General features: G+C 48.2%; 1 protein-coding gene and 1 long non-coding RNA gene across 3 annotated transcripts in view; one reads left to right on the top strand and one right to left on the bottom strand.

Moving 5' to 3' along the window:
• The window catches only part of INSR (insulin receptor), a 147317-nt gene extending 134847 nt beyond the window's left edge, over positions 1-12470 (bottom strand). For both annotated transcript variants that reach the window (XM_006775376.2, XM_006775375.2), the window contains exon 1: positions 11783-12470. In XM_006775376.2, the coding sequence (XP_006775439.1) occupies positions 11783-12455 (673 nt within the window). In that variant the 5' untranslated portion in view covers positions 12456-12470. The remainder of the gene's footprint in view (positions 1-11782) is intronic.
• LOC107184927 overlaps positions 104-16226 on the top strand; it is a 21363-nt gene continuing 5240 nt past the window's right edge. The window contains exons 1-2 of the long non-coding RNA XR_001515828.1: positions 104-172; positions 8356-8357. This is a non-coding gene — a long non-coding RNA (uncharacterized LOC107184927). The remainder of the gene's footprint in view (positions 173-8355; positions 8358-16226) is intronic.

Raw genomic sequence — 16226 nt, forward strand, 5'->3', positions numbered from 1 at the left:
GTCACCTAAGACCATCGGAAAACACATATATAATTACATATTGTTTTTGTGATTAATCACTATGTTTTAATTACGTTCAATTTGTAATAATGAAATTGGGGGTCACTACAACATGAGGAACTGTATTAAAGGGTCGCAGCATTAGGAAGGTGTAGAACTACTGCTCTAACCAGTAAGCTCAACAGCCAGGGCACTATATGAGCATCATTAAGACAACTTTCCAACTTCTTTCTTCATCAAACTCATCCTCACATGACACATATTTCAGATCTATTGTTTTCCTTCCGTCATGTGTCTCGAGGTTGGCTGCCCACTCTGTCTTACAACCACCAACCCTAAGATGAACGTGTTTTCTTGCCCTTGTAAAATTCCTTCGCAATCACCCTCAGACCTTGTGCCTATATAAAACATAATTTTCTCAGCAAAATTGCCTTTGTGAAGAAGACAGTTTCATTATGATGTCCAATCTGTGCCTTGTTCATTAAAAAACTGAGAAAGGGAGGTCCATGACTACCACTAGGCTGAATAAGAAAATTTGCAGATTTTAAAAAAGGAAAACCAGCCAGAGTGCACACCACCACCCACAACCATGCTCAAGGGAAGGAGTGAAAGAATCACCTCTGAAAATGGCTGACTGCAGAGCGCGGGGGTGGGGCAGCCAATGACAGGCCTGGTCTGACCCTGCCTCTGGGTCCAGAGGACCAGGGCCATGAGCACAGCCAGCAGCACTCACTCTGCGGGCGAGTGCAGAGGAAACCAGCAGACCAGAGCTTCTCGAACCAGGGCTAGGGAACCGGTCAGGCCTGGGGGAAGGCATTTCTCTGGCCCCCACTCAGTGCCAGAAGCTCACCCTCCCAAGCCGAAACAACCAAAAATGTCTTTAGACATTGCCGAATGTCCCCTGGGAGGCAAGATCACCTCGCTCCTCACCCCCACCCTCCACCCCCCCGTTGAGAATCACTGCTGTACATCCGAAGAGACATACCAAATATTTCAATGGGCAAGACTAACCTATACTGTCTAGAGCAGTGGTTCTCAACCTGCCTAATGCCATGACCCTTTAATACAGTTCCTTGTGTTGTGGTGGCCCCCAAACATAAAATTATTTTCGTTGCTACTTCATAACTGTGATGTTGCTACTGTAAACAATATGTAATTATATATATGTGTTTTCCGATGGTCTTAGGTGACCCCGGTGAAAGGGTCATTCGACCCCCAAAGGGGTCACGACCCCCAGGTTGAGAACCGCTGGTCTAGAGATTCCCCACTTGAGTAGTGAAACTACAGAAAGAAGTGACCCCGTAGAAGAGACAGAACAGTGACTGCTCTGGGGAGGGAGGAGGGGCTGTGACTGGGATGGAGCCTGCGAAGGGCCTGGGGGGAGCCGGGCGGGGGAGGCGGGGAGCAGGAGGCAACTGCTGCTGGCAAAGTGTTCTCAACCAAGTGGGAGTTACAAGGCTGTTCCCCTTAGAGCAGCGGTTCTCAACCTTGGCTGCACATTAGAATCGCCTGGGAATCTTTTTAAAATCCTGATTTCTGGGCCTCATCTCAGGAAATTCTGTTTCTTTGTTATGAGGTAGGGCCACAGCATTAGTAACAAAGAAACAGAATTTCCGGAGGATGAGGCCCAGAAATCAGGATTTTAACATGCTTCTAATGTGCAGCCAAGGTGGAGAACCACTGCCTTAGAGTAATTCATTAGGCTACATTTGTTTGTGGTTTTCTGCATCTGTGGTTTGTTTGACAATAAAATGGTGTTTTTAAAATTAAAACCAAAAGGAAAAAAAAAAGGAAAGGAACCTTGACTCAATACTTATACACAGAATTACGAAATGACTTGGCAATGCCACTCCTAGATATATATTCATTCTCTCTCTCTCTCTCTCTTTCTCTCTCTCTCTCTTTCTCTCTCTCTCTCCCGCCCCCACACCTCTTCCACTCTCACTAAAATCAATGGAAGAAATATCCTCAGGCAAGGATTAACAACAACAAAAGTCACACAGCGTATGGTTCTGTTTGTAGGAAACCCAGAAGAAGTGAATCCACAGAGAAGGAAAGTAGACCAGTGGTTGACGGGGGCTGGAGGGCGGGAGGAGCGGAGTGATGCTCCTGGGCAGTTTCCTTGTGAGGTGATGATGATACCCTTGTAATTAGCCAAGTTATTAATAACAGGAAAGGAGCAAAGGAAATGCCAATTATTACAGACATTCATTCAGGCCGCTTCGCCGGTAGACTACAGCATTGCACTCCCCACGGAGCCACGGGTCTGGTCCCCGCAGGTCAGTGGGGGAAGGGACTGGACGGGGGAGGAGACACATGCCCAGGAAAGTTGGGGGGACTAGCGAAGTACCTGCTGTCAGTCACACCTGGTCAGGGTGGGCGTGGCCACTCCACGCAGGAAGGTTTGAGATGTTTAATCCCCTAAACAAAGGAGTTCGCTCTCGTGGCTCTCACCCTCGTGGCTCTCGGTTCCTCTTGGTTGACTCTGGGCTTGCGGGGCTCACGCTCCTGCTCCCCGGCATTCGCCCACACGCCATGGGCTAATGGCCTGTGACGGCCTGATGCTGAACTGGACCCAGCTGCGACAGGCAAGGAGCCTCCCGACACTGGCTTCGCTTTAGCTCCACTGAGTATCCCAACTGCACTTCTTCCAGGACGGGACTCAGGAACAGGGGACTTTGGAAACGCAGGGATGTCGCTCCACGCAAATAAAAAGCACTCATCCTCCCATGAGAGCTCGAGCTATCATACGGACACCACCCCAGTCATTCAGTGGGGAGAGGGATACTCCACACATCCACTGACAACAGGGAAATGTTCTGGAACCAGTGGCAATGGCGGTACAGCACTGCACATGTGCTAAATGTCACTCAATGAAGCTTATGGGCATTTTACAACAAAAAAGAAAAAAATACATTGTTTTTTACAGAAATCTTAAATGCTCCAGGTCTAATTTGTCTTGTTCTGCATATTTCCTGCTACATCCAATTGCTTTGCCGATGTGAAAACCCTTAACCTCATCACCCTGAGTGAGGTGGCCTATGACAGGAATCCCGTTTGTGCACAGACAAGCATGGCGGGTGGTCAGTGATCCCATCAGGCTGCTCACTCGCTGTGCCATTGTGACTAAATAGCAGGTCTTGAAACCTGTTCTTATTGGATCTTCTACTGAGAACAGTTTCATTCATAGTGACCACTTGGAAGCATTCCACAGTTAAAGCCCCCCAGCAAACCCTCTTTCCAGACTGCAGCTATCTTAAAGACCAACACCCTCCCTGAGGGACAAAACCTGACGGACGCAAAGCAGCTTCCATCTTAAAAGGTCAAACAACCCTTTACCCAACACCCTCCAGCCACTTGAGGATTCTGGGCTTTATCTCCAGACGCCATCCCCAGCCCCAATCTGATGACTATGCTCCATCCCTGCTTCAATGTCCTGTGGCTTGAGGCTGGGTTGGGAGATCTCAGTCCACTTCCTAAACCTGGAACTGGAGGAAACTAGCCCAATGGTATGGCCCCACCCACAGTGGACAACGTGGCCAAAGGGAAAGCAATTCTCTTGTCAGTTCCCCACTGTCAACATTATTTATTTCTAAGCATATGCAGACATTTAACCTAAAGAGAGGTAAAGAGCAGGAAGGGGGAAGGGGGAGAGAAGATAAGGGATACGATTTGGAAACCATAGCACCTCACCAGTTCTCTTTATTGGGAAAGAGAACATTGTATCAGGTGCGGGTGAGTGGAGCTAGAAGGCAGGACCACAGAGAGCACCTGGGCTGAGGGCCCAGGGACCTCCCCGAGGCATTTCAGGTGATCAGTCAGTCACAAAGAACAGATTTTAATTCTGACAAAGGGTCTGGTGACACAGTAGGAAATGTCAATGAATTTTGTCAAGTATGTGGGAGAAGAAGAAAAACTCGTCAGACCAGTTACCAAGTCTCCAGGCAGCCACCTTTCCATAATGAGGATTTAACTCTATCCCACCTTCTGCCAAAGGAAGGACTGGGCCAATTTAGTTCCCTAAGCAAAAAGTTAGCTAAATTGGTATCCCTGAGCCCCCTCCAAGAAGCTGGGCCCCTGCTAAAACGGAAAGTCTGGGTCTTCACTACTAAAGATTTGGACAGTACTGTCCCCAGAAGTCCATGTGGCCAACTGGTCTACCAGTCTTCAGTGCACCCTTGAGCCTACTGAAAGCCTTCATGCCTACCTGGCTTATAACCTTACAGTTACTTCTCTGACTTTCTCCCCCACTCAACAAGGACTTTGGGATCCTAGCAACATCCTGGCTCAGCACATATCAGTATCAGTGGAAACAGCCCATCCTGAACCAGCCCTGGGATAACCTGCATGATTTTCCCATCATACCTACAGGAAAATGCCTGCCACTCAGCACACAAGATGGTCCAAGCCTCTCCTCACATGAGGCAGCCTCCTTACTCTAGCGCAGTGGTCGGCAAACTCATTAGTCAACAGAGCCAAATATCAACAGTACAACAATTGAAATTTCTTTTAAGAGCCAAATTTTTTTAAATTAAACTATATAGGTAGGCACACTATTATTAACTTAACTAGGGTACTCCTAAGCTGGCCTTTGCTAAAAACGTCCTCAATCTGATTGAGGTCCGTTCACTGAGGTCAACCCCTTCCAACTCTCCCATCCACACTCGTCTTGTATACTTGTTTCGTCTATCTCCTTTCCGAAAACCGACTTCTGCGCATGAGCCACGAAGTTTCAATCGCACTGTACGTGTGCGCCCGCATGTAGTATTTTGTGGAAGAGCCACACTCAAGGGGCCGAAGAGCCGCATGTGGCTCGAGAGCCGCGGTTTGCCGACCACGGCTCTAGTGCACAATGGACCTCTGCTTTTGTCACTGCCTTCCCACCCACCTGACACCCTTCCCTCTTACTCTCTGTCGGAGCATTATTGCCATCCAAACCACATTTTTATAACCACTCCCATCCGGACCAATCTCCTGCCACATATCCCAATGACACCTTATTTATCATCAGTTCTGGGAGGGGAGGTGGGGGGAGGGAGGCTCAGAAACATTCACACTAGCACTACTTTCCCGATCCAATCATCTCCAAAACTAAAAGTCACGTTAAAACGTCCAATCATCTTAAGGATAAAGAAATCACAATGGCCACAGAATATTTTCAGTACAGTGCTTTTAATTCTGATCTAGATTCTTAAAAAGATCTGTAACAATACAAAAAGGAATATAAATTTAAAAAACTCACATGGCCCATCATGCTACACAATCTATTGTCCTTTTAAAATTTACTATTACCATTCAGTATCCATGTGCACATGCTAGAGATTTCTATTTTCTGCAGGACTACAGTGGCACACCCACGAAGGAATTTAAAATACCAACATTCTGCCGTGTTGTCTAGAGAATATCATGATTCCCAGGTGTTCCAGCTCTAAGGTATCTGGACCCACCAGCCAGATGACGCCCTTGGAGGGAAAAGGGGGCCTGCCTCGTCTTGCGACATCTCCTGCTGGCTACCTGCCTTGAATGGTTACTTTGCTCCCGCCTTCTAACTCCCCAGCTAAATCAAGAGCTGCTGAGGGTCACGGATGTCCTCCCATGGTTGGTAGCCCCTTGGGGCCAGAAAGGGGCAGGGCGGACTTTGTTGGCCTAACACTGTCATGCTCCCAACTTCCTCTGAGAACAGCGTCCACCCCGTAAGGGCGCCCTCATCTCGATAAGGTACATGACCAAGAGCAGGGGTCACCATAGTTTTCTGTAAAGGGCCGCACAGCCTCGCTTGCAACTTCCCAACTCTCTCCTCAGGGCCCCGAAGCAGCCACAGGCAATACGGAAATGAATAAATGAGCCACTGAAACGTGATTGAGGGACCCTGAAACGTTTATTTCATATCATTTTCACCTCTCACAAAATATTATCCTTTAGATTTTCCCCCCAAAACTTTTAAAAATATAAATAACATTCTTAGCTCACAGGCATACAAAACCTGCCAGCAGGCTGGGTCTGGACAAGCATAGCAGTTTGCTGACCTCTGGTCAAGGGCACCAGATAACCAAGGGTCAACCAATTCCCAGCAAGCTCTGCTAGAGAAATTAATCACTCCTCAAGCCTCAGTGTTCTTTTTATAAAAATGGGGGTGACATCCTCTCATAGGCTGCGGTGAGGATTCCGTGAGTTCTCAGCACATAGTAAAGCCCAGTAATATTAGTCATGCATGGTCAGGATGTCTTCATGGCAGGTGCGGGGTCACAATAAACGCCCGTCCCTATGTTTCAGGGAACTCCGCCTGAAGCGGAAGCAGCCAACTGCAGACAGAATGAGAGGGCTCTTCAGAGGAGGCAGCCAGAATGCTGGCAGGGCAAACTCTAGGGGACTGCCTACCCCCAGGTTCTTTGTTCTCTGCTGAAGAGCTCAGATTCTCAGCCAGAATATCCAGGTTTCAAGTTCGGATCCCATCTCTAGTACTTACGAGGGATATGGCCCGGAGCACGCAGTCTAATTCCTCAGGGCCTTGGTGGCCTCACCAGTCACAGGAATTGCTGGCAGGACTGAACGCAGTATCATAAGCAAAACCCTTACACGCGTGTCCTGCACAAAGTAAGCATTTGTTGCCAAGGAGATTCTAAGGCAGAACTAAAACATAAATGAAGGAATAAAAAGTTTCAACATGAAGCTGAAACTTCTGACTAAAAGCAAACCCTTCAAGAACAGGCGTGCGTTTAAGTATTTAACATTCAGCCCTGGCCAGTGTTCTCGGTGGTTAGAGTGTCAGCCTGTGCACCGAAGGGTCCCAGGTTCGATTCCTAGTCAAGGGCACGTACCTGGGTTGCAGGTTCTATCCCCAGCCTTGTGGGGGTGTCATGTGGGAGGCAAGCCATCATGTCTCTCTCTTATCGATGTTTCTCGCTCGCTCTCTCCCTCCCTCCCACTCTTTCGGTCCCTCTACACTAAACATCAATGGAAAAAGAAGCCCTGGGTAAGGATTAACAAAAAAGAAAAAAAGAAATATTTACTGTTCAATGTAAATAGAGCCCCCAACTTTCAGAGGATCTGAAACACAAACGGAAATGCAAACTCAGGAAGCAGAGACCTGCCCTGCGCCTCCGCTTCTGCCCTCTTGCTGTCTGTGTGTGGCATTGCCAGCCATCTTCCTGGCAACCAGCATGCCCCAGCCTGACCCACCCTCTGACTGGCGGCACCAGCTGGGGTGGCCTCCCAGGGGGGACATGCCAGTGAGTTGGCGAGGGCAGCTGGTCCGGCCAGCCCTGTGGTTTCTAGTTCCCCCAAAAGCTCGGCGTGGGGTCTGCAGAGCTTTGGAAGCTGGGGCGCCAGGCGAGCAGAGCGGAGCAGGGTAGGCCCAGCACCCAGCCCTCATCATGTGGTGGGCGCTCCTTTGCTACCCCCAGACCAAAGCCAGAAACGCAGCCAAGACTTGGCAGGTATTCACTGACTCAGTGGTTTGAGTGGCCAGAAAGAGTGGTGGACCAATGGCACTAAGGAGAAGCTTCCAGAACTCACAGAGGTACTGGGCTAAGTGCACCTCCTGCACCATCTCATTTAACCCCCTAACCATAACCCTAACAAGCAGGTCCCGTAAATCATTCCTATTTTTCAAATGACAAACCTGAGGCTTGATCCACATCATGACCAGTTCATGGCTGACAGGACCCCAAGGCAATTCTGCCAGACCCCACACATCCTGTGACCACTCTGGGACAGACCATGAGGCCAACCTCAGGGCCTTCATGACACGCCACTTCTGTGACCCCAAAGATGAGCTTAAGGCTTCAATCACGCCTCACCCGCAGAGAGAGCACTGTTGTAACACTCCCCACAAGGTACTCAATCAGCACGCAGTGTGTTTGCCACCAGAAGATCCTCTCCAAGGAGGCAGGGGCTGCCCCTCCTGGGACCCCAAGCTCCCTCCCCGCTCAATGCCTAGCACACAGTCAGCTCTCGATGAGCGTGTTTCCTGATCGGCTTCCCCTCCCGCACATGCAGGGCTCCTTGTATTTGGCCTCTCTTGGCATCTTCAGCCGAAATCTATAGACAGTGATGGAGGAGAAGAACGTGGAGCCACACCAGTGACTTTCTCTTTTTAATTCCCCTGACCCTCCTCTCCCGCCTAAAGCATTCTCCTTTCAGGGCCGGCGGAAGAAGGGTCACTGCAGAGAACGCTTAAGCTGGGTCCGAAGGACGGCCGAGCACCTTCATCCCACAGGCACACGGGCCCAGGAGCTGCCAGAGCCTTGCCAGCCTGCAAGAAAAGGACAGTGGGAGCTCGGGGGCGTGTCTGGGAGGATTCTCTGGGAGGATTCTCTGGGAGGATTCTCTGGGAGGATTCTCGGGCGAGAGGAGCTGTCAGTTTGCTCAGGTCTGCATCTGTCTCCTGAGACAGGGGTGTCTTCCGAGGGCTCGTTTCAGACTGCTCTGCACTCAGAAACCCCGCGAAATGTTACCCATAACTTCTGAAGCCACAGCAGCATTTAAAAAGCTGGAGACATACACCATGTTCACAGCAGCATTCATCACAATAGCTAAAACGGGCAGTCGCCCAAGAGCCGATCCGTGAATGAATGAAGAAACAAAATGTGGTCCAGCCATAACTGGGATATCACTCAGCCGTAGAAAGGGAAGAAATGCCGGACCGACTACAACATGGGTGAGCCTTGAGGACACTGTGCTCAGTGAAATGAGCAGTTACAAAGGACAAATGCTGTAGGACTCAACTCGCAGGACGTTCCTAAAGGAGTTAGATCCACAGGCACAGAAGGCAGATGGCACAAGCCAGGGCCTGGGAGAGGGGAAGGCGGAGTGAGTGTTTAGTGGGGACAGAATTCCAGTCTGGGAAGATGAGAATGTCTGTAGCTGGATCGTGAAGATGGATGCACAACAGTGTGAACGTACTTAGTGCCACTGAACTGAGCACTTGGAATGGTTAAAATTGTAAATTTTATATTATGTGTATTTTACTACAATAGATTATACTCACCAGACAGGGACACCAGTTCAAAGCACAATCACTTGTTGACATCTGTCCCAGGACAGGGCAATGCTTCACCCACGGGACCCCACCACTGATAATGAACCAGGACCAACTGCACGGTGCCCAGACGCCAGGAGCTCAGAACCCTCACAGGTGTCAGTCACAGCAATGCAACCCCCAGTGCTGAAAAACAAGCTTTGTTCTCAAACGCAAAAGAGTTAAAAAATTAAAAAATAAAAAGCCTGCTGAAAATATCAGGGCATTTGCTGATAATGCGGTCCTGGATATTTTGACTAAAATGGATACAAAAATAAACCCACAGAAGCACGCCTCCAATTATATCCCAAGACACATGAGCCCCGGGCATTTTAAACAAGCTCCTAAATTTGGAGAACTGAGCCTTGGGGTAAAAGTGTTCACTGTTCTCCCTGCTTCCCCGCCCCATCCAGAAGTAGCTTCTGAACAAAGGGGTCACACAAAAACATACATGCTTTTTTGTGTCTGAGTTGGTGCAAACCCCTGCTGGTTTTTATTAGCTGTGTGGCCTTAGGCAAGTTAGGGAACCTCACTGGTCTCTAAATCAAGGATAACAGAGCTCCCCTTGCAGCTGTAGTTTCGCTTCTCTCTGTCCCTGACCTACCAACACTCTCAAGATTTTTCCACAATATATTAACCATCATATCATCCCTTCCTCCAACCACAAACTTCCAGAGTCCCTTTCCCTTCGCTGCCCGACCGCTCCTCAGAAGAGGTGTGGCGGTCCCACTCTCTCACCATCTCACAGATGTTTCCTACCACCCAACATCTGTGCAGCGGAAAGGCTCCTCCCTGGGCTCCGATGGAGTCCTCACTGAGAATTCCACAGATTCTACTCAGGACTCGCCTTGTAGGGCTTCGCGGTAGCTTTGGGCTCAGGTGAGAAGACCCTGATGTGGGAAGCCGCCCATTGTCTTCTCTAGCGGAGAGGTGTGGACAAGGAGCCCGGAGAGGTGTGGACAAGGAGCGCGGGAGGCTGGTGACCCTTGAGCCCTGGCAAAGGTCAGGGCTAAGCACCCACTGTTTAGTCCGGACAATGGTAGCTGAAGCAACTTCCCCCCCAGATAGTCATGTAAATCCTCACTGATAAGATAGCCTGTCTGTTACTGGAACTTGCCTGCCTAAGGGCTATGGGTGGGTCCCACACTGAATAAAAGGATGGCGAGACCTGAGCACAAGCGGCCTGAGCACAAGCGGAGTCCATCCTTTTAGAATGGGCTCTCGCCTGGCCCCCCAGTTTCCAAATTATTATTTCTTGTCTTGTCTCTTTCATTTGCGTGCGGCCCCTCTTCCAGAGCCTGAACCCTGAACCACGCGGGATGTGGGTCACATTCACACCCTCCTTTTTCCCTTTCCTTATCTCTTATGATACAACCCATAGGTCTTCCACTCACTTTCTTCCACCTCAAGCCCACGTTCCCTAACTCTTCCCAGGGAATGTCAGTGCAGTAAGGGGTAGAGGAGACAATAAAGTAGCAAGTGTGTTTATTGGAACTTCCCACCCTGGGTATCAATACATAATAAGACCACAGGGATCAGAACAGCACGGCCCTGGCGCAAGGGAAGACGATGTATGTATGGCTACCTAGAATCAGACCCCAAATCAACGATGAAGGGGTACATTTCTGCAATAAACAGCATTAAGACCCCCCCAACTTGTTATTTTGGGGACAATGGACATCCTTTCAAATCATACACACAAATAGATCCCAAATGTCCAAGGTGATTTTTTTAATGATGATAACAGAAATAGAAAATTTGAGGAAAAAACATTTATGTTATGGATAGAAAGGAACGCTCTAAGCATAAAGTAATGTAAGAGGCATGTGCAAATCCAGCTCTGAACTCAATCAACCCTGTACGTTTCTCTGTCTACAGACATCTAGAGCATTTGAACAAAATGCCTAAAAACACAATTGGTAAAGGGTTAATAGCCTGCATGTATGAAAACTGCACACAGATGAATATTTCAAACACCACCAAGGTCCTAAAAGACAGATGGACAAAAGACATGAACAGGAAGAGAAAACCCACAGGACAAACATGTTTTAAAAGGTTCAACCCTGATAACAATCAAAGAAATGCAAATAGAACGGCTCCTCCCTCCAGGGAATTATGAAAGATTCTCTCAAACACTCAGAGCTGGCCAAGGTGTCCCTCCACACCACAGCTGAGAGGAGCTCCGCTGGTACAGCATTTCCGGAAAGCCATTTGGCAATCAGGATCAAGAACCTTTGACCCAGAAATGTCACTTCTGGAAAAGCAAGGCTTAAAGGAACAAATTCCCCATTAAGCTTTGTTCATCCCTCTCTGTGAAAATTGGAAAGAATCTTCACCAAGGATATTTTTCCATTTGATTTTTAGAGAGAGTGGAAGGGAGAGGGACCGACGGAGAGAGAGAAGCATCAACGTGAGAGAGACACATCGACTGGGTGCCTCCCGCACGATCCCTCCCCACTCCCCGCCCTAGGGTCTGGGATCGAGCCTGCAACCAACGTATATGCCCTTGACTGGAATTGAACCCAGAACCCTTCCATCCACAGGCGGACACTCTATCCACTGAGCAAAACCAGCTAGGACTGTAAATAAAGTTATTCACCCACAGCCATGTACACTCATTTATGTACAGTGTGCAAAGTCTAAAGCATTTCACATCTGAGCCTTTGCAGAAAAGGGCTGCCACTCCTGGTCCAGGTAATGCCTCCAGCTTCTCTAACAAACAAGGTACAAGAAAAGCGTAGACCCCTGCACACCCGGGCGTACCTTTCTGGCAATGGCTGTGAGTCCAACACCGTTCGACAAACTGCCCGTTGATGACGGTGGCAGGGCAGCTGGTCTTGCCCTTCGCAGTGCCTGGACAGATGTCCCCACACTCTTCATTGTCGTCTTTGTTCAGCACGATGTAATTATCCTCCACCGAGTCCAGGATGCGCGACCAGTCGATGGTAGCCAGGTAGCAGAGGTCGTTGTTCTTCTCGATGCGGACAGCCCCCCGGGTGATGTTCATCAGGCTGTACAGGCCCAGCTCCTTCAGGTGGACCATCTCGAAGATGACCAGCGCGTAGTTGAAGAAGAGGCGGGAGCCCCGGATGACCGTGAGGTTGGGGAATAGGTCCTTCAGGCTCTCCAGCCCATAGACCCGAAACAGCAGCAAGTAATCAGTGATCATGACGAGTTTGGGGAAACTGAGGTCTCGGAAATCCTCAGGCCTTGTTCTGAACATCAACAGTATCTGCAAATGTCCTTCGATGATCGAGCAGTTAGCCAGCTCGTGCAGCCTCGTGAAGTTGTTCCGGATGTCCATGCTGGGACACACTAGAGTAAAAATATGCAGAAAGTGTGACAGGTGAGCTAACACACAATGGTGGGTTTTAAGAATTAGCGGCGGGGCATCGCTCAGAGGGTCCTGCCCTTGGCTAAATCCCCTTCCATACATCTTAAAATCCTTACATCATTCTGCACTGAGACCTACAAACGCCACAGCCAACCCTGATTGGTAGTGTTCCCTGCAGTGTCTGTGTCCAAGTATTTACATTTGAAAGGCAAAGAAAATAACTCCTTTGGCAGTACCTGTTAGAAGCCTTAAAGTCATCACGTGGAATATGACATAATGGAGACACTGGGAGGGATTACAGGGGATTATGTAACGCACAAGAGGAGTGGGGAGCCGTCTCCACTGAGGCGAAGTGAAGATATTCAGGAAACGGATTTATGGGGATCAGGTGCTCACAAGGAGAGCTGAATCTGTCACTTTCCCACCTCACCAACTCCCCTCAACCTGCCTTCCTTCCAGGCAGGAAGCCAAGGCCTCATCACCTTTTACCTGGGAGTGCAAGGGCTTTGCAGCAAGTCTGATCTCTCTGTCACAAACACCCAGTGTGCCCGTTGTCCTGCAGGTGGTTCCCCTGCCCCCCCCGGCTCTGACACCCTCCACAGCTGCCCATGACCCTGCACTTTCCTCCTGCAGCCTTCAAGATTTCGTCCCTCCCTCCCCTGCACCACACTACACAGACCGGCCCACCACTCTCACACGATTCCAAGGCTGTGTCCAACGTGTGAGTAAAATAATGCAGGAAGGCCCACAAGCAGTGCCTGGCACATAGTAGGTGCTTATTAATGTCAGCTATTTTGTTATTGTTTATTTCTCCCAAGTGTTATCAGCCATCTCTAGATGTTGTGTCTTCATTCCCCTAACCCAAGCCTGGGCAGACGTTTTCTGTGAAGGCTCAGATAACAGATATTTTCAGCTTCGCAGTCAGTCTGCACTTAGACTCCTCCACTCTGCCATTACAGCCGAAAGCAGCAGAGATGATATGTGAATGAATGAAATTGGCTGTTCCAATAAAACTTTATTTACAAAAACAGGCAGCAGGCCAGAGTTGTAACCCTCTGGCGGTAGTTTGGCGCTCCAGCCCTGGTCCAGTGCTATCCAACAACCTTCTGCGGTAATGGAAATGTCCTGTCTGTACTCTCCACTCGGGAGACACCGCCCATTTGTGGCTCTCAAGCTCTTGAAATGTGGTAAGACTGAGGAACTGAGCATTTCATTTTACTTTAGCTAATTTAAATGTAAACAGACACATTAGGCTAGTGGCTACTGCACTGGACAGGGAAGACCTTGCCTTGTTGGCTATCAAAGTCCTTTTCTTGTGCCCCTTATACTAGAGATAGCAGTCACCAGAATCAAACTCTTTAGATAGCTTCTCCTTGCACACACACACACACACACACACACACACACACACACACACACAGCCCTCAGCATCTGGACTGTAGGGCTCAGAACAGAACCTGTACTTACTGTATTCCAAGACACTAACCCTTCCCTTCCTATCTCTGAGGCAAACAGATTGTTCTAGAGAAGAGTAGAAATCCTTTTGCAAAAGCACCCTGAGAATGACGACAAAAGCAGCACAAATTAGAAAGCAAACAGCCGAGCAAAACTCTGAGGAAAACAAAGAGCATCTGGACTGTAAGGCTCAGAACATAACCTGTACTTACTGTATTCCAAGACACTAACCCTTCCCTTCCTATCTCTGAGGCAAACAGATTGTTCTAGAGAAGAGTAGAAATCCTTTTGCAAATGCACCCTGAGAATGACGACAAAAGCAGCACAAATTAGAAAGCAAACAGCCGAGCAAAACTCTGAGGAAAACAAAGCAAGAATGTTCCTGGGTCACATTCCGAACAGATTAGGCTGGATCAAGAAAAACACATACTCGCTGGCTCCCTCCCTCATGAGGAAGCTGGAGGCACCTCGCAGAGGACAAGGACACCAGTTCCAGCCCCACACTCACACCACCCAAGCCCGGGACAGCACGCACACGCAGACCTCTGCGGGCACTGAGTAACTGACACCTCTCCACAAGCCCCACCCCACCCCGACGGGAAAACCGGACCTCCAAGGAACCAAGCCAATCACCCACGGGCACAGAGTCCGCCAGTGACAGGCACGGCTGCCAGATCTGGCAAATAAAAACGCAGGATACCCAGTTAGATTTGAATTTCAGATAAAACAATGAGTAATTGTTTAGGATAAGTATAATCCAAACATTGCATGGGATATAAGGTACTTAGGTCCTAAGAAAGTACTCATTGATTATATGACATTCAAATTTCATTGAACTGGTGAATGAATTAACAAAATGTGATCCATCCACACAGCAGAAGATTATTCAGCCACAACGAGGAATGAAGCAGGTACTCACTTCAACATGGATGAACCTTGAAAACATGATGCTCAGTGAAAGAATCCACTCACACAGACCACAACGGGGTATGAGTCCATTTACATGAAATGTTCAGAACAGGCGATCCAGAGAGACGGAAAAAGATGAGTGGCTCGAGGGGCTGAGGAGTGAGAGCTAGAGGACGGTATTTCTTTTGGAAAAGGTGAAAATGTTCTAAAATTGATTGTACTGATGGTTGCACAACTCTGTGAATGTACTTAGAACCCCTGAATTGTAAACTTGAAATGGGTAAATTGTATAATATTGAATTATATATAGCTCAATAAACTTATTTTAAAAGGTTAAATGACTATAATTATAGGGGACACTAAAGACTTGCCTTTTTGTAAATTTCCAATAACTCTAACTCAATTCATTAAAGCCATATGTGTCCCTATTAGTCTAAAACAATAGACAAATTTATTGCTGGGACAGAAATTACCCAGAGGATATAAGAAATGGTCCAGAAATACATACACGTAGGGCCTTTGCTGGCTTTTAATGCCTCAGTTGGAAACCAAGGATGCTTCAAGTTTTTAATAAGTGGCAGCTAATACCTCACGCACAGGTGGGGAGGACGATAAGCAGCAGGAGGCGGCAGGGGACCCTGGTGACAGCGAGTATTTTCTGAGCACCTTCTCCGTGCACTCGGCCCATGCCCTGGAGCACATGTTCTCTCGTTGAATTCTAAAAATCATCTCCAAAGGAGGTGTCTGTTTCACAGACTCACACAGGCTGTTCGCGATGGTGCCACTAGGATTGCAATCCTGCAATCAAATGCTAAGTCTGTGCTGTAACTGCTATGTTAGTTTTACCATTATTGTTTTTTCAAAAATGTGCCTAATGAAGACGCATGTGGATTGGATTTAAGGAAACAATGAAATAGCTGTCATGTAATGACAACCTGGAGAAGACAGTTAAAGAGAATTTCCTTCAGTCACTCCTTCAGCAAAAATCTGCTGAAGACCTGTTCCGTGCCAGATGCTACTCCAGGTACTGGAAGTTCTACAGGGAATAGGACAGATGCTGCCCTGGATCTCACAGACTTGGAGTCACTATTAACTACCCAAAACAACTTAAAATATAACTGAGAAGGACGCCATCGAGGAGAGTTCCACGGGCTAGAAGAGTTCATAAAAATGATCTATTTGCAACAAGCAACAAGTGCTGGTGAGGATGCGGAGAAAAAGGAACCCTCATGCACTGCTGGTGGGAATGCAGACTGGTGCAGCCACTGTGGAGAACAGTATGGAGTTTCTTCAAAAAGTTAAAAATGGAATTGCCATTTAACCGACCCAGTAATCCCACTTCTAGGAATATATCTCAAGAAACCAGAAACACCCATCAGAAATGACATATGCATCCCTGTGTTCATAGCAGCACAATTTACCATAGCTAAGATCTGGAAACAGCCTAAGTGCACATCAGTAGATGAATAGATTAGAAAACTGTGGTACATCTATACAATTGAATAAAAG

Source organism: Myotis davidii, unplaced genomic scaffold (assembly GCF_000327345.1).
Source record: "Myotis davidii unplaced genomic scaffold, ASM32734v1 scaffold648, whole genome shotgun sequence".
Classification (NCBI taxonomy): domain Eukaryota; kingdom Metazoa; phylum Chordata; class Mammalia; order Chiroptera; family Vespertilionidae; genus Myotis; species Myotis davidii.